The following is a 20,454-nucleotide window of genomic DNA, read 5'->3' as shown; positions in this document are numbered from 1 at the left end:
GGCAGAGCGGGGGGAGAAACCGGCCTTGAGGCTGTAACCAGACATTCGTCCACAGTATCGTAAACCTCATCCAGGGAGACTTCCCCTTCAGTCCACAGTCTTTTGCGTGGACGGTCCACCTCGATGGCGGTGAGATTAGACTCATCAGATTTTTTTTTGTTATTTATTTAGTTTGTGCGTGTGTGTCTCTTTAATTTATTACACACTAGCCTGGGTAATGGACAGGGCACAGCAGTACTGACCATACATTAACAGCCGACACAGAGGCTGCAACACCAACAGAAGACACACCGAGTAGGTAGGTGTAAACGGGGATGGAGAGCGGGGTTAATTGTTTTAAAAAGAAACCCCCCACTCCGGCAATACAACCGAAGGCGGAGGAACGCTCCCCCGGAGAAGGAGAAGTAACGGATTGCGCGCTGCAAAAGCACGTGGTCCACGCGAAGCAGTGAGGAGAAAAAAAGGTTGCGAATCCCAGAGAGACTGCCCACTACAGAAACGCGCAGTAGAGCTGTAACGGGAGGAGTACAGGTAGGACAAACGAGTGGCTAGAAGACAAATGGAATCTAAATGAAACAGAAAAAGGGGAAGAGAAACCAGTATTTAAAGAAAAAAAGGGGGAAAGCTATGCACAAGGGAAAAAACGGGAATTAACCCCTAATAACCCAAACAATAGTCCCCAATGCAAATAATAACACAGAAAAAATAAACAATTTAATCAGTAAAAAAGGCGAATAATAACCAAATATAAATCCAACTAGCCCCACAGAGTAGCACGCTAGAATGGAGGGTGCTCACCTGGAGGCCAGCAGCAAAGAAGAAGGAAGTGGGAATGTTTGGAGTGCTGGTTATGGACTTTTTCCTGTTTCCTGATTGGTTGTTTTCTTATTACATGTTAACTGTTTCTTTGCTGCTGGAGGTTTGGAGTAAAGAAGTTATGCAAATATGAAGCCTCTTGTCTTGCCATAAAATTGGAAATTTACCACATTTTAGCAAATTCCGCAATTCAAACTAAACCATGAAAACAAGGCCAGACTGTATGAAATGGATGAAAATTAAGCAAAAAGCTCCAAAATACATGGGCCCACATTCATTCACTCACACACGTTCGCTCACTCTCTAAATGTTTACCTATCTTCTCTGTTGACCACTTCCTCTTCTGCCTGCCACCACCAACCCAGGGCAATATGACAGCATTGCCTGTGACGTCCCCTCCCCGATCCTCCATTCGAGGAAGAGTATGTCACAGAAAGTTTAAATTAGGGCAAAATGACTGCACTTTTTTGCCGTCCTGTCACCCAATAGCAGATTGAAGACAGAAGTGGTCAGCAGAGAAGGTAGGGAAACGTTAAGAGAGCGTGTGAGTGAGAGTAAATGTGAGCACTGGTCACCGAATTTTATTAAAAATGTTCCCAAATTTTTAGCCAAACAGAAAGGGCAGCAAAAGTTATTTGTCGCCAGAAAACAAATGGGCCAAAAACAATCCAAAACATTTGTCTGAATGGTTTTTGGCCAATTTGCATGTCTACAAGCTACTTATTGAGAAAGTTGCAAGGCAATGCATTGATATTATCTTCTCACTATAGAGGCACCTATGAACAATGAACAACATTTAGATTGCGTTGTAGAACAGTACACTTATGGATAGTTTTATTTTTATTTTTTGATTATGTGTCATCTAGGTGTGTCGCCGAATAAAACTGGCGTTTGTCATGTGAATTTTCTACTCTACACAGAAAAGATAAAATTTATTGATAATGTATCTAGTGTCACATGAAATAAAATATAACATGCAAGTTACACTTGTAAACCTGCTTGAATTGCATGTTTTGTATATTGTCTTTAATTGTACTATTCTGTATTACAGATTTTTGGCTTTTTTAAAGGTATGAGTTTCCCTGTGGTCACTGTGGCAGTTAGCAATTCTTTAATGTTTGGATCATATAGCAATGCATTGCTCTATATAAGTGGCACAAATTATAAAGATTGGAAAAATCCACCTGAGAATCTCCATATTACCGTTGCTGGATGTTTTGCAGGGATTGTGCAAGTAAGTATTTCCATGAAAATAATAATTAATGTTTAATTTTATATACTTTATGTATTCAGAGCAATGTGGGAAATTATATATTCAAAGCAACATGTGGCGCAGTGAATTTCAATTACAAAATCAAAATTAAATAGATGAAAAAAGTGTCCCAACTGCTTTTACCTCAGACACCATAAATATAAAAGAAAACATTTCACTGAAAACAGATTGGGAGATCACTTGACTGTACCTGTTGACTTGATAGACCTATTTGTGCTGAAAAAGAACAATATAAGCATTACTTGCTGATAGAATCTAGAACTGTGGGCTTGTTCTGTCAGTAACATCAGAAGACAGGGATTTGAGAGTAATTATTTCTGAGAACTTAAAGGCTGTCTTATAAACCATTGGAAAAAAGAAAGCAGGGTGTACTGGGTTGTATAGCTAGAAACATTAGTAGCTAAAGGAAGGCCTTCATCAGAAATCTTGATGCCCCTCCCATCAGCCTGCCCCATATCCATCCCACTGTCCCACTTATCACATTGCCTAAAGATCATCTCATAATCACATTTTATGGGATCAGGGGTAAGCCTAGGGTAAGTGGAACCTGGGTACGGTATATCTTTAAGGCCACCTATAACTAACACGCATACATACTAACACGCAAAGTCACTTTAACACCCAGTACACTTACACTCACACATTCTTTCTCTTGCTAACCCTTTCCGCAGCCAGGTGCCACTTACCCTATGCATTCAGGCAACACAGGTAAGCAGCATTTAAGATTACTCCTATCAAATACATTTCATAAACATTGCTGTGATGATAATGGTCTTCTCTATTAAATGTGCATCATAAAAAAGACAGTAGCAGACATGCTTAACGTGTTTCACACTGGGTGCTTATTCATAAGCATTAAGATTTAAATCCATTTCCAATTAAATCATTTATGAGTGTATGCATTGGTAAAGAGGAATTACACAACCGTAGAGTCTCCGTATAGATATCTAAGAACAGGACTGAATGTAGCTAAAAGGACACCAGTGGCATACACAAAGGTGTGATGGGAATGGGAAACCCTATTGGGGGAGGTAGGGAATGCTGTTTTATTGGACAATAAGCATTTACGTTGTGGAAATAAGGTATGGATTTTGAGAAAGTGAGATCAGTTGTCTACATTGAAAAGTGTATGGCTGATTTGGCTTTCTTTTTTATACTAAAATATGTGCAAGGTTTAACTAAGCATTTTTTGGTATCACAAGCATTAGAAGGTCACATGAGAGTCGATTCAAGAAGCCCAGTCACTTTTGGGTTGTTGGAACAGATTTGTAAGCAGTAACCAGTCACATGTTTGTTCAAATAATGTCAGTTGGAGGATATTGTTTTGTGTTGTCAATCTGTTAAGCTGTTGGGAAGAAATGCTAAAACAAAGGGACAGGGTATTTGAAGTGGAACTTTTTGCCATGGGCAATACTCAGTTATGCTCTGTTGTTTGAGGAAGTGTCTGGTATTATGCTGCATTTAAAGAATCTGGTATTAGTGCACAATAATGGCAGTTCACTCTCACTGGTTCAGTTCACAGCAGTTTTTTTAGAAAGCTGTGTGAGAATCCTTATGATTTGGGGATTCAAATCACTCAAGCAGCTAAATGGTAGATGGGAGTCAAGGCGTTTCAAAGGTTATGTAATTGGACAAGGTTCTCTTGTATTAGGTTTTACAGGAAGTCTGGTTTGGATCCTGGGGCATTCTTACATTTTTTGGGGGGGGGGTTGTCTGCAAGAAGAGCAGGTATTCCACCACAAGGGTGTCAATTAGATTTGGATGCCACCGAAGCTCAAGTAGGAAGTTGAGATCTTCGTCGGGAAGGTATTTATTTAGAAGCATATATGCAGCTGGTGTGACAGAATGAACCACAGATTTTTTTAATTTTTTTTGGCAAAATCTCTGGAAATACTGTTAGAAATGTAATTTTTATTGTAATACCAATGCCACGCTATTCATCCACGGAGACTACACTTTATCGTTTATGTTCATTAACGTAGGTCATCCTCTCTAAAATCCTGTGTTGGTCTACTTGATGTAACACATGGGCAATAGAAGGAATGTCAGAGGATTTCCACATTCGAGCTAACAAAAGCTTAGTAGCCCAAAAAAATCAGAACATCAGCGTGTGTCATAAGAGCCTCAGAGGAAAGAAAGATGACCCACGATTGGATGGACTCCGCTTCACGTTGCTGTATGGTGGTGAGGAAATCCCTCGTACTGTTTACATGTATAATTCAAATGTGTCTGACGAAGCTATCACAGCCTGGCTATATCGCTATTGTAGCAAAGTGTCTAACCCACAGAAGGTACGGAATGAAATGGGGATTTGGAACAGTGCAGATAAAAGAACACAAGGAAGGGGTCGGTGGAATAGTGCATGCCCCCCAGAGTTTCTCCATCGGTAGCAACAGGGGATACTGTTTCTACCCTGGAATGCCATTCCTGTGCAGGAGGCGCGGGGGCTATAGGCACACTCAGGCGACATGCACAGCTGACCCTAGGCCCCTATGCAGGAACTGTGGAGAATGGGACCACCTCACCGCTAGCTGTGATAAGTCCAAGTTATGCAACGGATGTGGCAAGCAAGACCATGTATATAAGGACTGTCCCAGCAAGCCCCAGCAGTCCTGGGCAGATATGGCTGCTGGCCGGCCTGGCAAACTAGATGCAGGTCCAAGTAAGCCCTCCTCTACAGCTGACCCGAAGGAGCCTGTAATGGTGATGCCACCACTGGATGATCCTGCTGTGTTGGTTGCAGTGGCATCAGTAATTTCAAGTAATCAGATGAAGGAACAGGCTGTTTCGGGTCCAATGGATCCCTCCCCAGTGGTGGGTCCTGTGGATCCCAATGTGTTTTTAAATCCCTGTGCAGGTCCTTCTACCAGCCAAGAAAGTCGCATTCCTGTGGGAGACCTTGAGAGCAGTCCAGACGGCAGAGGTGAAAAGTCCAGCAGTGAGATCTTACTATCAAGTCCGGAACAAGCGTTAACTACAGCTGTTGTAGAGAAGACTTCCAATCCCTAATATCAATTAACCCTGTGCATACGATTGCTCTGATGGAAGCGGATGTGGAGTATCCAGCTGGTCCTATGCCTAAGAGGGGGAGGTCTGACAGTGAATGCTGTTTGGCACCCCTTCTGGGGGCTGAAGTGGAGGTCCTGGGAGACAACGCGGAGGAGGAATCCAAAGTAGAGTTTTCCGGGAGCCCTGGAGATGACGCAGTCGAATCATCAAAGCGGAAGTCAGAGCAAGGAGACCTTCCGGAGTCATCTGTCTGGATGGTGGCTCGGAACATACAGAGCTATGCAGGTGTTGCTGGGATGGGACTATTTCTGTCTGATCCTTTTTTCATCATGGATTACTGCAGCGTATCAGACGTTTTGGAGTCTGAAGGTGAGAGGGACGTTGATAAAATACACTAGACCTCTCACTGGATATGACTGTTGCCTCACTTAATGTGAGAAGTCTGAGGAGCTCTGTCAGAAGGGCTGCTTTGTTCGCATATTTACTGACTCTAAATGCAGACATAATTTTCTTACAGGAGTGTGCAATAGATCATGGACTGCTTTATGGACTGGACCGCGGAGCCCTCTTACTGGTCCGGGTCAAATGATAATAAAGCCGCTCGGGTTGGGATAATTTTTCCTTTTTAAAAACAAACATGTGGTTTTAAATTCTATTATTGAAATTGCTCCCAGGAGAGCAATTTTAATTGATGTTTTTAAAGGTTTTAATGTGTGTCTTATGAATGTATATGCTTAACCAGTTAAGAATGAAAGAATATAAATTTTAGAGCATATCTCCTTCTTTGCCACAGGTTCTTCCCCTCTAATACTTGGAGATGATTTTAATTGTATAGTACAGGGCGAGAAGAGAAGTGGAGGGGGTGAGAACCAGAAGGTAGATAAAACTTCTCGCCAGCTTAGAAATGTTATCATTGATTTTAAATTGAAAGATGCGTGGAGGCATTTAAAACCCTCTGACCCTGGATAAACATGGTCTAGTGGGCAGGTCAACTCCCGCACATTCGTCTTCGTGCTCGTCTTCGGCAAAAACAAAAATGTTCCTGTCTTCTCTTCGGGCGAATATTTGTGGACATTCTTCATGTTCATTTTTCTTTGTTAAGGGGTTAATATGGGGTTAACACGTACTACAGCAGCTCTGGTGCCAGGAGTTTAAATGTCTGTATGAGCAACTCTATTGGTCGCCAGCACGGGCTCGTCTGCCATCAACCAATGGTGCCGTAACTTGGCCGGGAGAGACTACTGCTCTCCCTGCTGCAACAGTTAAAAGTCCGTACGAACGACCAATAAAGTTGCTTGTACGGACATTTAACTGATAGAACAGGGAGACCAGTGGGATCTGCCGGACAAGTTGCTGCATTAGGATTTTAAAAGTCTGTACGAGCGACGGAAGGGGTTGACGGAAGCGGAAATCCGCAGGTTCGCTGTCAGGAGTTAAAAAGGCAGTGCGATTGAGCCTATTGGTTGATGCCAGAGGAGGTCCCTGCAGGCGACCAATAGACTCACTCGCACTGCCCTGTAACCCCTGACGGTGAACCTCGCACTCGTTTTCATGTTCGCCCGAGGACGAATGCACAAGTCTAGTTTAATCTCCAGGACATGTTTTTAGTAGATAATGTATTCTCAGACCATATGCTTTGTAAAAACTAGCTTTTTAATTCCTAATGAATCAAAAACTAGGAATGGTCTGTGGAAACTCAATTTATTATTACTAGAGGACGAACGAATCAGGAATAATTTTAAAGTCTCATATGGGCAATGTCCCAAGTCAAAATTTTGTGGACTGGTGGGAAACCATTAAATCCTAGATTAAGAAATTTTTTTATTGTTGCTGGCAAGAAGAAGAAAAAAGAGAGCAAACACGTTTTTAAAGATCTTAATGTGCGTTTGCAAATGCTTTTTAAGTTGAAAGAGCAATTAACTGAATTTTTATTTAAAGAAAGAGATTAAAAAGGTTTTAGATTTTAAAGGTAAAAAACTATTTTTAATGCCTGGGAATTGCATGATGCAATTAAAAGCTTTTCTGTTGGTAAGTCCCCAGGAGCAGATGGAATCCCTATTGAATTTTATACATGTTTTTGGGAACTATTACAGGACGATCTTTTTAATATTTTTATAGAAGCTTTTAATGCCCAGGAGTTACCCTCTTCCTGGAGAAGAGGCATTATTACACTAATTTTTAAGAAGAGTGATAGATCAAAATTAGAGACCTGGAGGCCTATTACCCTATTGAATGTGGACTATAAAATTATGGCCAAGATTTGGTGCCATAATTTCTATAGCTAATGGAACAAATGCTGTCATAGATAAGGTTATTCACCCAGATCAGATCTGTGGTATCCCAGGACGTGCTATCTGGGAACACCTCAATGTAATACGTGATCTGATATGGTATCAGAAAGACCGTAAACAAAAACTGGCCATCTTATCTCTTGATTTTAAAAAAGCTTTTCATCATGTATCCCATGAATATCTCTTTATGGTTTTAAAGAAAATGGCATTCCCAGATGATTTTATTCAGCGTATTAATGTTTTATATAAGTTGTTTTTTAGCGAAATTTTAATCAATGGCTTTTTAACTCAGAAAGTCTCTCTTAAATCTGGGGTGAAGCAGGGATGTCTGCTTTCACCCCTTCTTTTTGCCTGTGCCATTGAACCCCTTTTAGCCCTTCTACGAAAGGATAAGTTTATCCGTTAGTGTATATTGCACAACCCCAGAGTCCTTGAAAAGAGCTATTAGAATGAGTATTTCACATGTGCCTCTGGTTTTAAACTGAATCTTAACAAATGTGACTGTTTTACTATTGGTGATTGGTGAGATGGGATGGTTTTTGATTATGCAAATAATGGAGAGAGATCATGGGATATTGTTTTAGACAATTGAAGCCGCAAAATAGAATTTTGCAAACCTGAAAGCTGACAATCGAAGGGAGAATTTTAATCATCAAGGCAATACTCTTGCCAATAATGATGTATTTAGGAGCGGTATTCCCCCCTTCTGACTTGTACGCAAAGAAACGTATGCATGTTTGTTTTATGTTTTTTCTGGAACTCCAGAAGTGAGAAACTAAAAAGAGAGAAAGCGTGCAAATAAAACGTGAATGGTGGTAAGGGGATGCCTGATGTGAAGCTTATTTTATATATAAAGTTCTTTAACATGTGTTTTAAAAACGTTTACAAAGAATGTACCTTTGCTTCTTTTTTACGCTACGCAGCTGGTCATATTTTTAGGAAATATAACTTTTACTCGCCGTCTCTTAACTATCCTGTGCTTTTAAATCCGCCGAAGCAGTATGCCGTTTTAAGGAAAGCAATACAATTTTATCACCTCCAAGATTTTAGCCTGGTTAGTTTATCAAATCCAAAGAAGTTAACTGCTGCTCATCAGGGGGGTGCCACCACCCCTCCAGAGATGAACAGTAATGTCCGCCGCTAGAAGGTTCGGTTGGGGAGATCAAGGATCTCCCTCTAACCGGCTTAAAGACAATCAAGGGAGCGGGAGGTCTGTTAATGCAGACCTCCGATCCTGCTCCCTTGCAATGTGCACGGCAACTGATGCTGTGCGTCGGGATTTGATGTCATATCCTGGCGCACAACACTCAAGTCACGCCCACCGCCTTCCGTGCTCACTGCACTGGAAGGACACAGAAGAAGGAGAGTCAATATTGTTGTTGATTTTTTTGTCCAATTTTGGTGTGTTAACCACACTTTTATTAAAAGTAAGTAACACACCAAACTTGGACAGAACAATTCAACAACAATATTAAGACCGTATTGGCTCGATTATAGGCCGCACACTAAAAGTTAGGTGCTTTTTTAAAGAAAAATTTAGATTTTTAGAAAAAATACACATTTGTGGAATAGTAAAACAGTATTCTAACACACTGTATTTTAACATTTTTGGTATCTATTATGCAGTTAGTCAACATATGTTACATACAAACAGAAAACCAATAGCCATTTTAATGCACCTTACTTATAGATATGCCCCTTTGCCCCTAGATATGTCACTCTGCTCCCCTAGATATGCTGCCTGTCAGGACCCGGGCGAGCAGGTCTGGTAGGAGTCCATGTGCAGGGGATACGGGGAACTCTGTCTGTACCCCTTTATGCATGGTGACAGAGAGATAGGTACAGGACTGGAAAGGCAGAGAGACGGGAGCTGAGGCAGGTACAGGCTCGGGAGCTGAGGCAGAGAGACGGGAGCTGAGGCAGGTACAGGCTCGGGAGCTGAGGCAGAGAGACGGGAGCTGAGGCAGGTACAGGCTCCGGAGCTGAAGCAGGTACAGGTACAGGCTCGGGTGCAGGTACAGGTAGGTACAGGTACAGGTTCAGGCACAGACGAGGCCCACTGGCAGGGCGGACGGGAACGGAGGCCCACTGGCAAGAACAGGCACAGTCTCAGGCAAGAACGGGCCCAGGGCACGGATTCAGTCATAGGCACGGGTTCAGGCACAGGCACGGGTTGGCAGGAACAGGCCCGGGGCACGGATTCAGGCACAGGCACGGGTTCGGGAATGGGTACAAGCTCAGGTACAGGAAGCGGCTCTGTCATGACCCTGGTAAGCAGGTCGGGTAGGAGCCCAGTCGCAGGGGATACAAGGGGTTCTGTCTGTACCCCACGATGCATGACGGCTGGTGGGATGGTAAAGACAGGCGCAATGAAACACAGCACAGGCAGAATACTTTGAAAGGTACTGTATTAATGAAGGTAACAGGAACAGCAAGTACAGGCAGTAAGTCTTTAGAGAGGATGCCCACTGGCAAGGCAGACGGCAGGATGCCCACTGGCAGGGCAGATGGCAGGATGCCCACTGGCAGGGCAGATGGCAGGATGCCCACTGGCAGGGCAGATGGCAGGAAGCCCACTGGCAGGGCAGACGGCAGGAAGCCCACTGGCAGGGCAGACGGCAGGATCAACACAGGGTCAGGTACAGGGCCAAAGCAGAGCAATCCAAACACTTTAATGCAAAGGCCCTGACTGAAGGGCAGGGCAGGTCTTTTAAAGGCAGGGCTTCAATCAGGTAATGGGTGCAGCTGTACCTGATAATCTGCTTCTGAGCTCTCCAGAGGGAGGAGGGTGGCCACTAGTGGTAGCTAGTAATAATAATTATGCATGGTCCAGGCTAGCAGGGTGGAATCATGACAGGCTCAGAGCAAAGCAGTCCTTCAACGTCAATGCCAAGGCCCTGACTGAAGGGCAGGACAGGGCAGGTCTTATAAAGGCAGGGCTTCACTCAGGCAAATGAGGCGCAGCTGTACCTGATGATGAGCTCCAGAGCACTCCAGAGGGAGGAGGGTGGCCACTAGAGGTAGAGGATAGAACAACCACCTGTATGATGTAGCCAGGGTTCAGGCAGCAGAGAGTGGACCCCCCCTCAAGATATGCTGTCACTCTGCCCCCCCCCCGAGATATGCTGCCACTCTGCTCCCTCGATATGCCCCCCCCCCAGACATACCAATGCAATCTGCCTGGTGTCTAGCGGGGCCGGCGCGATACGCGATGTACAACTTCCGGTGCCGACAATTCTGCCATGGAAAGTGCCAGCAAGGAAGACTGTTAACGTACATCGCGTAGACGTTCACCGGCTGCGGCGATGCGAGCATAAATAACCTCCGCTGCCGGCACGTCTGCACGATGTGGGAAGTGCTGGCAGGAGAGGCTGTCTCAGCGTATCGGAGAGTAGGCTGCAGGTCCCCTGCAGCTCTGCGGGGGATCTGTATCCTAATCCTGCTGCCTCCCCGGCGCCCGGAACAGCATGTCCCAGGCATCAGGCGTTACGAATTGCGCATTCCTGCGCTAAACCCTGAATATAGGCCGCATTCATTTCGGTGCATCCCTACTATACACTAAGCCAGACACTGAAGTGGTAGGCCTACACCACATCATTGTTTGGCTTAGTATATAGTGATAGGGGTTATGCTGCATTATTGTCAATGTCTGTGTCAGGACCCAGGTAAGCAGGTCGGGTAGGAGCCCAGTAGCAGGGGATACAAGGGGTTCTGTTGGTACCCCACGATGCATGACGGTAAGTGGGATGGTACGGACAGGCGCAATGAAACACAGCACAAACAGAATACTTGGAAAGGTACTGTATTGATGAAGGTGATAGGACCTGCAAGTAAAGGTAGTAAGTCTCTAGGCAGGATGCCCACTGGCAGGGCTGACGGATACGGAGGCCCACCGGATGGGCTGACGGCAGGAAGCCCACTGGCAGGGCAGACGGGTACGGAGGCCCACCGGCAGGGCTGACGGGTACGGAGGCGCACCGGCAGGGCAGGCGGCAGGAATGCAGGTACAGGCAGGTAGTGCAGGTACAGGCAGGTAGTGCAGGTACAGGCAGGTAGTCCAGGTACAGGCAGGTAGTCCAGGTACAGGCAGGTAGTCCAGGTACAGGCACTGGTTCAAGGCCAAAACAGAGTGGTCTAAACACTCCAATGCACAGGCCCTGACTAAAGGGCAGGTTAATAAAGGCAGGTTACTCAGGTGATCAGACTCAGCTGACCTGGTAATCTGATCCTGAGCACTCCAGAGGGAGGGGGAGGGTGGCCACTAGTGGTAGCAGCAGGACATTACAGCAAAATAAATCATCCATGGTCCGGGCTAGTAGGGTGGAATCCTGACAGTCTGGCTCAATGTTTAGTGATAGTTGTTATGCTGTACCACCGTCAATATGTGCCTTAGTATAAAGTGATAGGTGTTATGCTGTACCACCGTCAATGTGTGCCTCTGTAAATAGTGATAGGTGTTATGCTGTACCCCCGTCAATGTCTGCCTCAGTGAATAGTGATAGGTGTTATGCTGTACCACCGTCAGCCTCAGTATATAATAACAGTAATCCTATACCACTGTCAATGTTTGCCTCAGTATATAATGAGTTATGCTGTATCACCGTCAATGTTTGCCTCAGTATATAATGATAGCAGTTATGCTGTATCACCGTCAATGTTTACCTCAGTATATAATAGCAGTTATGCTGTACCACTGTAAATGTCTGCCTCAGTATATAGTGATAGGTGTTATGCTGTACCCCAATCAATGTGTGCCTCAGTATATAATGATAGCAGTTATGCTGTACCACCGTCAATTCCTGCCTTAGTATATAATGATAATCGTTATGCTGTACCCCTGTCAATGCTTGCCTAACAATAGAAGCTATGCAGTTTTAAAGTGTGTGTGTGTAGGGGGGTGCCACATACAGGTTCCGCCCCAGGTGCCAAATACTCTAGGTACGCCCCTGATAAGAATAATCATTCTTCAAGGTTGCCTAAGTTGTTCTCTACCTAATTTAATAAACCACGATTGTGCCTTATTTTCCTTTGTATCCGGTTATCATTGTGGATAAAGATCTTCATTCTGAGGTAACTGTTAACACCAAGCTGAGACTCTATCCAGACCTGGTAAGGTTCATGACAGAGCATTTGTAATATTTTATCAGGTAACCCCACTGTCTCATTCCTAGAGAAATAATCCTAATTTTTAGGTATTTTGAATATGGATGAGGCTCAATTTTTGTGTCCACGGGAGCCAAAAGTCCACAAGTCCTGAAAGTACCACTAGAGACAACCTATTGTTTCTGGCAGTGGACTTTTACTTACAGCCACTAGTAGTGGGCCATAGTTGTTAACTAAAAGATACTACTTTATATATGGCTAACACTTGATGTTCAAGCACTCTGCTCTTCCATTCCTCATTAGTAGAGTCTTTTAACTCGAGTATGTCTTGAAAACGAAAGGGAAATATTCAGATTCTGTAATTTGTAATAAGGTTTTCTTTTTTGATCAGAGGTATTATTTACAATGCCGGCGCACTGCAATGGGGCAAATTTGAACGCTAACATTTATATGAATTATTGTAATAAATTAATTCTTGGTGAGGAGCTGCCATTTGGGGACAATATTATTTATTATGGTCTTTATATTGATGACAGATTTGTATTTTGGGAAAAAAGTAGTTATGTTTCTTACTTTCTGTGTGATGTTAATTATAACGTATATGTTGAGGTTCACACAGAGATGGAAAGCGAATAATATTGTACATAATTTTGATATCCTGCCTATAGTCGAGAGTTTATGGCTATCAAAAATATTATTAATATACATATACATTTGTATACAGATCCTAAGCTCAACCAAGTGATGTCTAAATGTCAGGAACCACAAAACCAGATAGAGACTATAGTGCAGTTTAATCGCACCTTTTATTAACCCCTTCGTTAAATGTTTTACCATTTCTGCGGTGCTCATGTTTAGCTGTAATTTTCTTTCCCATTTACTGAACCCACACAAGTTATATATTGTTTTTTTCAGGACAAGAAGGGCCTTTTTTAGATGTCATTATTTTGATTGCATCATATCATTTACTATAAAAAAAAAAGTATAAAATATGGTGAAAAATGAGTTTTTCTGACTTTTACTTGAAAAATCTTTTACTCATCTAAAAAAGCTAATTAAAAAAACCTAAATAGATTCTACTGTTTGTCCTGAGTTTGGAAATACCCAATGTTTTTATGTTTTTGGTTTTTTTTTTGCTTTTTTCTGCACGTTATGGGGCAATAAGTACAGGTAGCGTTTTGCTATTTCAAAACCTTTTTTCCAAATTTGGTAATTCTTCCCCATATATTTTTGAAAACTTTCCCCCCACACATATTTTACTTCATGTATGAATTAACAGGGTCTGGTATATGTCACTGCCACACAACACCCCTATATGTGTTCATTTCCCAAGTACAGTGATACCACCCATGCATGGGTTTGCCTAGCTGTTTTGGGGCAAAAGGGCCGCATTTGGGGCATGTGGATTTTTCAATGTTGAACGTTGACATTTGCTGATCCACTGCCCATGCCCTAGTTGGTACATCTTTGAGCCTGGCCAATTCATTTTTCCTGCACACGTAGTACTTTAGGTATGAATTTACAGGTCCTGGTATATGTCACTGTCACACCAATATGTGTTCAGCAACATCTCGTGATACCCCACATGCATGTGTTTGTCGGGTTGTTTGGGGGCTAAAAAGCCAAATTTGACGTGCATTTTTCAATTTGGAAATTAGACATGTGGTCATCCTTCTCCGTGTGTTAATTGGGACATTGTTGAACCCGGCCAATTCAATTTACCCCATTAAATAATATACTGTATTGGCTCAGATATAGGCCGCACCCGAATATAGGCTGCACCCTAAAAGTTAGGTGCTTTTTTAAAGAAAAAAGTTTCTGTCCCCCCGAGATATGCTGCCACTCTGTCCCGAAGATGTACCCCCCCGAGATATGCTGCCACTCTGTCCCCCCTCCGAGATATTCTGCAACTCTATCCTCCCCGAGATATGCTGCCACTTTACCCCCCCCCCCCGAGATATGCTGCCACTCTGTTCCCAAGATGTCCACCCCCACCAGACTTACCGGTGCAGACTCCACGGGGTCTTGCGGGGCCGGCGGGGGACATCTACGCATAACGCGTATTCAACTTCCGGTTGAAGTTTAGGAGGGGGAGTGGGAGCCAGAAGGCTTAACTCATCCGAAACCAAAAAACATACGTACAATGAAACCAAAGAAAATGAAAGGTGCAGCATGTGCAGGTGTTATCCACATGCCCCAGCCAGATGGCTGTTAAGTGAAAAAAAGTAATGTGCCCCCGCACAACTTTCGAAGTGCCGAGTGCCCCAGCACTATAACAAACTCATGCTCTATGATGCAACTTGATCTTAGCCAAAAGGCTGGTCAGCAGGAAACCCAGAAAAAGGAAGTATCAGCTGAGGTGGGCCGGTTTGCTGCAATTTAAAAAACAAAAGTTATGGTCGGACAAGGGGGATGGAAAGCCCTTCCTTCCACTTAAAATTAAGGGGGTAGCAGAAGCGTTATTGAACAGTTTGCTGAACAGAAAGCAAGTAATGGATCGAGTGAACGATGAGAACTTTGACACTAAAGAGGTAGAGGTAAAACTATAGGCAAGAAACTTTCTGGTACATAACCATAAAGATAGCAAGCTGTCCTGGTTACACAGTAATGACATGTATTGTTCTGGCCACAAAGTTTGCAAGTGTTGCCAAGCTATTAGAAGGAAGAAGGATTTCACTGTAGTGTGGAAGAAAATGTTTCCTATTTTGTCCAGATGAAAATGAGAGCAGATAGGTTTAGGTGACTGTCAAACTGAAGTTATCTGTATATTTAAATTATGCACACAGCAGCCAGAGGTTGTAAATTCACAATTTGATGTTTCACACTTTTTCTAGGTGCATATAACTTTGTATTTTTTATTAAGGTATAATATCACCAGGTTTTTTTAGACCTTCAGGTTCCTACTAGGTAGCACTTGAATTTATATACTGATTTCTTTCTTTTTTACCTTTATTAAATTGAAGTTGGTTAATACCACGGTTTTTGCCATAATCAATTGTTCTACTGAGTGTTTTTTCTGTGGTTTTATTTATTTATGCATAATTTTTCACAGTATTTATCCATTTATGGATTTATGTGTTTTTGCTATTATAAAATTGTCTTATAGCGTGTTTATTAGTTTATTGATCCATTTGGTGTTCGGCTTCTTTATTCATCTGTTTTATTATGAATTGTAATTTGCCATCATTATGGAAATCGATTATGGTGTATTGGTTTATTGATTTTTTAGGATTATTGTCATCATGGAGTATTAATGTATTCATTATTTATTCTAATTGATCAGTATATATTGGTACCATGTTAGAGAAGGATTCATTATCTGTATTATCATATGTATTTTTGTTTTTTTGTACTAACACAGCTGTCATCTTATTGGGACTCATATCTTCACTTTATCACTTTTTTATTATCTCCCTATCTATGCATTTTATTTACAAACTTTATATAGGAATATTGTTTTTTTGTATTCACACCTTATTTTCATTATTTTGTCTTACATTTATTATAGTGAGTTTATTATACTTAGTTTGTAGTAGCTTCATTTATTTTAGCCTTTCTTTCTTTAGTTTTGTATTTTATAGTATAGTTCACTTTATTTATCCATATTTTTCATACACAATTCTTGTTTTTTTTTTTTAATATGGGGGGATGTCAGTCTTGTACTGTATAGTTGAGTGTGCCTGTGTAAGTGCTCTGTCCCCTGCCTCACCTCTCCTGTTGTGCCTCAATCTCCAGCCTTACTTTGAGAGGAAGATTCTTTAAATATTTTTTTAGTTCGGAAGGAAATTTATTCTTCAGTAGTGTGGGGCTGGATGTGTCTCCCCGCCAGTACTGCTGCTTTATCTTTACTCTGAGGGATCAATTCCACCACACGGCATACTGCTCGGTGTGTCTATCGAATTGTGTAGAGCTGCTGGTGGTGGTAGTTCTGCAATGCAAAATCACCTGGATCTCTTGCTAAACATTGAGATGCTGCTACTGTAAGGACCTCCCCAAATTGATTTTGCTTGCCGTGCACAGGTCTACTATACAACAGTATCGTAAGCTTGCTATATATTCCTTTTAACTTAACCCTATGGTTTCTGCTTTTACAGTTTTCCTTACTCATTCACTTCCCTATATCTCCACCACAGAGTGTGCACTGTGGCTCCACGTAACATTATGTACATCATCACCATCTACTCATCATATTGTTTCATTTTCAATATACTGTACAGATATAATCCAAAGCTATAGTAATGCAGACAATGAACATCAAATATACCAATATACTGACTTTATAATAATTAGTAATATATTATGTTCCAATTGCTATAGGTTTTTTTCGCAGCTCCGGTTGACCTAATCAAGGTTAGACTGCAGAATCAGACTGAATCATTTAAAAGCAACGTGAAACCAGCCTATGTGAATACTCTGTACAAAGGGCCAGCTCATTGTGCCGCAAGAATCTTTAATGAAGAAGGCGTTTGCGGTCTCTATAGAGGATCAGTTGCTTTGGCTTTAAGGGATGTGCCAAGTGTTGGCCTGTATTTCCTCACCTATGAAGTTCTTTGTAAGTGGATGACCAATGATGAGGAAGTTCCAGGTAAGAGTTTTGTAACCTTCTGTCATATACAATAGAGTCCAAAGGTCTGCGTTCATCATTATCAATTGGTTTTATTTGATAATTAATTAAAATAATGTAAAATATTGTAATCAGTTTATATGTCTTATTAGGGAATACATTATTTAAGGCTGAAACAAATCAATGTTATCTCTTATCTGAATATCATCTTTACACACTATTTTCTGATAAATGTTCAACCTCTTGTGACACCGTATATATTACACTCATAGGGTAATATCCCAGCACACATATGGTTCATAATTTTACTTTTTACAATTAACACCTGATATTAACTTTATTTAGCATGGTCCTGGTAGTACTTCTACTAGTTTGTTAGAACCAGTTTGGTGATCCGTGATAGATGTCCAGGGCAGGAGTGATCGAGCAGGGTAAAGGTGAGACCCTTAAAGTAGTGACAAGAAAAGTCCAGGTACAATCCAGGGGTCAAGGCAGACAGCGGTCAAAAGGTAAATAAGGCAAAAAGCACAGAGGTGGGGACGCACTGTATCAGGGAGGTAATATCAGAATATCTGAGTATAGGTAACAGGGACACCTGGGATTTTACAGGGCTTGTGGCTGTGTCATTCTAGCACCCCCCTTAACCACTCCACAAACAGAGGACACATGGGGGCTGTGTTGGAGCCTATTGGCACCATATTTCTCTGATCTTGCAAGGATGTGGGGAGCAATGGACTAGATAAGGAGGGTCACTGCCTCCAGGACTCCAGGGTCCCCCACCAGAAGATGAGTGAACCGGTGCAGTCGTGGGACCTGCGCCCAATATACTGTCCTGGCAAATCCTCTAGCAGACTCATTTAAGCAGCCACTAATGGCTGAAGTTGTTCAAGAGGACTGGAAGTTGGCAACTGTAGTACCACTGCACAAAAAAAGGTAGTATAGAAGACTCGGTCAGCCACAGACCAGTAAGCCTTACATCAGTAGTTGGCAAATTGATGGAAACCATGCTAAAAAATAGCGTTGTTAAATATCTGTACATAATGGTTTGTATGATAAGAAACAGCACAGGGTTACTACAGCAAGATACTGTCAAAGTAACTTGATTTCTTTTTCGACTGGGATAATAGACCAGGGAGGAGCTGTTGATATAGCCTACCTATATTCCAGTAAGGCATTCAACACTGCCCCCCCTTATAAATAAATAGCAGTCTTAGGGTTTGGATGTAAAAATAGCTGAATGTGTCACGCGAGCCGCCGCGGCACATACCTCGGATGCTCGCGACGGCTCACTCCTTCGTGCCGCTGACGCTGCGCGGCCACGTTGGGGTCGCGGTCCCGCCCCCGCCGCGACCCGACATCGGCTGAGCGTCACATACGCCGCTGCGGCACACACACCAGGGGATCGCGGCGGCGCGCCCGTCAATGCAGCCGACGCCGTACGGTCTCGGCAGTGTCTCGGCTCCACCGCCGCCGCGACCGGACGCCAGCAGGGTAGCCCTGCCTCCACATCCTCGCTCGGGCTTGCGCCTTCACGCCGGGGACGTGCAGGCGCGTCACCACCTCTGACCGCCGGGATCGCGGATCGGAAGCCTGCCGCGATGACATCACGCCGCGCACGCCGCGCACGCCGCGCACGCCACGCCGCGGCTTAATTGTGAGTAGTGTTCCCCTATTTAAAGGCCATTTGTTTTCTTTTCTTCACCCGTTCAAAGTGTATTACTTTTTGGGGTGTGCTGTTCCTTGTGATTCATATCTTGCCTTGTGTACCGACCCTTGCCTGTTTTTTGGACTACGATTCTGATCTGCCTGCCTCGACCTCGGACCTGTTATACCGTTTTGCCTCTTATCTGCCTGCCTCGACCTCGGATACGTTTTGACCTCGCTGTTTGCCGTTGCCCTTTTGACCGGACTGTTTACTGGACTACGCTACGTCCATATACCGTATTTGCTCGATTATAAGACGAGGTTTTTTTCAGAGCAAATGCTCTGAAAAATACCCCTCGTCTTCTAATCGGGGTCGTCTTCTAATCAGACCTCAAATAGAGGTCTGATTAGGAGACTAAGATCCAGATCCCCCGCACCGCTGCAGGGGACCTGGATCCTCCTGTCTCACCCGACTCCCCCCCCCCCATCATACACACACTTACCGGTGCTTCCTGCTGTGTTGCCGGGGCAGCGGGTTGACGTCTACGCGATCCGCGTAGACAACGTCCGCTGCAGCCGGAAGGAGGTGTGGCTAGCAGCGGGGGTTGTCTGCGTCCGTCGCATAGACCTTCCCCGACTGTCAGAGATCAGAGTTCCCCGCACCGGTGCGGGGAACTCTGATCTCTGACAGCCGGGGAAAGTATACGCGACGGACGCATACAAACCCCCGCTGCTAGCCACACCTCCTTCTGGCTGCAGCAGAAGGCGACGTCAACCCGCTGCCCCGGCTGGAAGCACCGGTAAGAGAGGGGGGAGAGCGGGGGAAGGGGGGGGAGAGTGTGTGTGTGTGTGTGTGTGTGTTAGTTAGTTAGTTAAATGGGGGTATAGGGTGTGTGTGTTAAATGGGGGCATAGGGCATTTCTGGAGTGGCGTTAAGGGGGCATTTAATAGAGCACTCTGCCTCCTGAAATGCCTTATACCTCCCTATATGCCACTCTGCCCCATAATATGCCTTTTAACCCCCTAAATGGCAGAGTGGCATATAGTGGTATAAGGCATTTCTGGAGGCAGAGTGCTCTATACAATGCCTTTTAACTCCCTTAATGCCACTCTGCCTCCTGAAATGCCTTATACCTCCCTATATGCCACTCTGCCCCATAATATGCATTTTAACCCCCTAAATGCCAGAATGGGATATAGGGGTATAAGGCATTTCTGCAGGCAGAGTGGCACATAGGGGGTCAAAAGGCATACCATGGGGCACAGTGGCATATAGAGGGTTAAAAGGCATATCATGGGCCACAGTGCCATATTGGAGTGGCAAGCCTGGGGGCAGATGTGCGTAACTGGGGGACAGGTTGGAAAATACAAGAAATAAAACCAAAAAAAATCTTTTTCTCAATCATAGCTTTTATTAAAAAAAATAGTTTACATGAATTAACATTTACTGGTAAAACTTTTTTCCTTTGGGGTCGTCTTATATTCGGGCTTTTTCTTTTTTTTCCTAAGTTAATATTCAGATTTTGGGGGGTCGTCTTATAATCAGGGTCGTCTTATAATCGAGCAAATACGGTATCTGCATAGTTGGATCCTCCTTCGCTACCTGACCCCGTGACAATAAGGCAATAGTTGAGTGATAGGAGGCAGAAGGTTGTAGTTAATGGTGTATATTCAGGACTTGTTACTAGTGATATAGACAAAACACATTTGCTTACTTGTTACTAGTGAGGAACCTCAGGGAGCGGTATTGGGAC

At 43.5% G+C, this 20,454-nt stretch overlaps 1 protein-coding gene across 1 annotated transcript in view; it reads left to right on the top strand.

The window, feature by feature from the left end:
* The window catches only part of LOC149278277 (methylated amino-acid transporter SLC25A45-like), a gene marked incomplete at its 5' end in the record, with an annotated part of 34,223 nt that overhangs the window by 10,715 nt on the left and 3,054 nt on the right, over positions 1 to 20,454 (top strand). The window contains 2 exons of the mRNA XM_089502166.1: positions 1,868 to 2,050; positions 16,810 to 17,077. Coding sequence (XP_089358292.1) covers positions 1,868 to 2,050; positions 16,810 to 17,077 — 451 coding nt within the window. The remainder of the gene's footprint in view (positions 1 to 1,867; positions 2,051 to 16,809; positions 17,078 to 20,454) is intronic.

This window comes from Sceloporus occidentalis, unplaced genomic scaffold (assembly GCF_023333645.1).
Source record: "Sceloporus occidentalis isolate IW3139 unplaced genomic scaffold, rSceOcc1.0.p SCAF_196, whole genome shotgun sequence".
Classification (NCBI taxonomy): domain Eukaryota; kingdom Metazoa; phylum Chordata; class Lepidosauria; order Squamata; family Phrynosomatidae; genus Sceloporus; species Sceloporus occidentalis.
The sequence above is the reverse complement of the archived record's forward strand: the minus strand, read 5'-3'. Positions and strand labels throughout refer to the sequence as shown.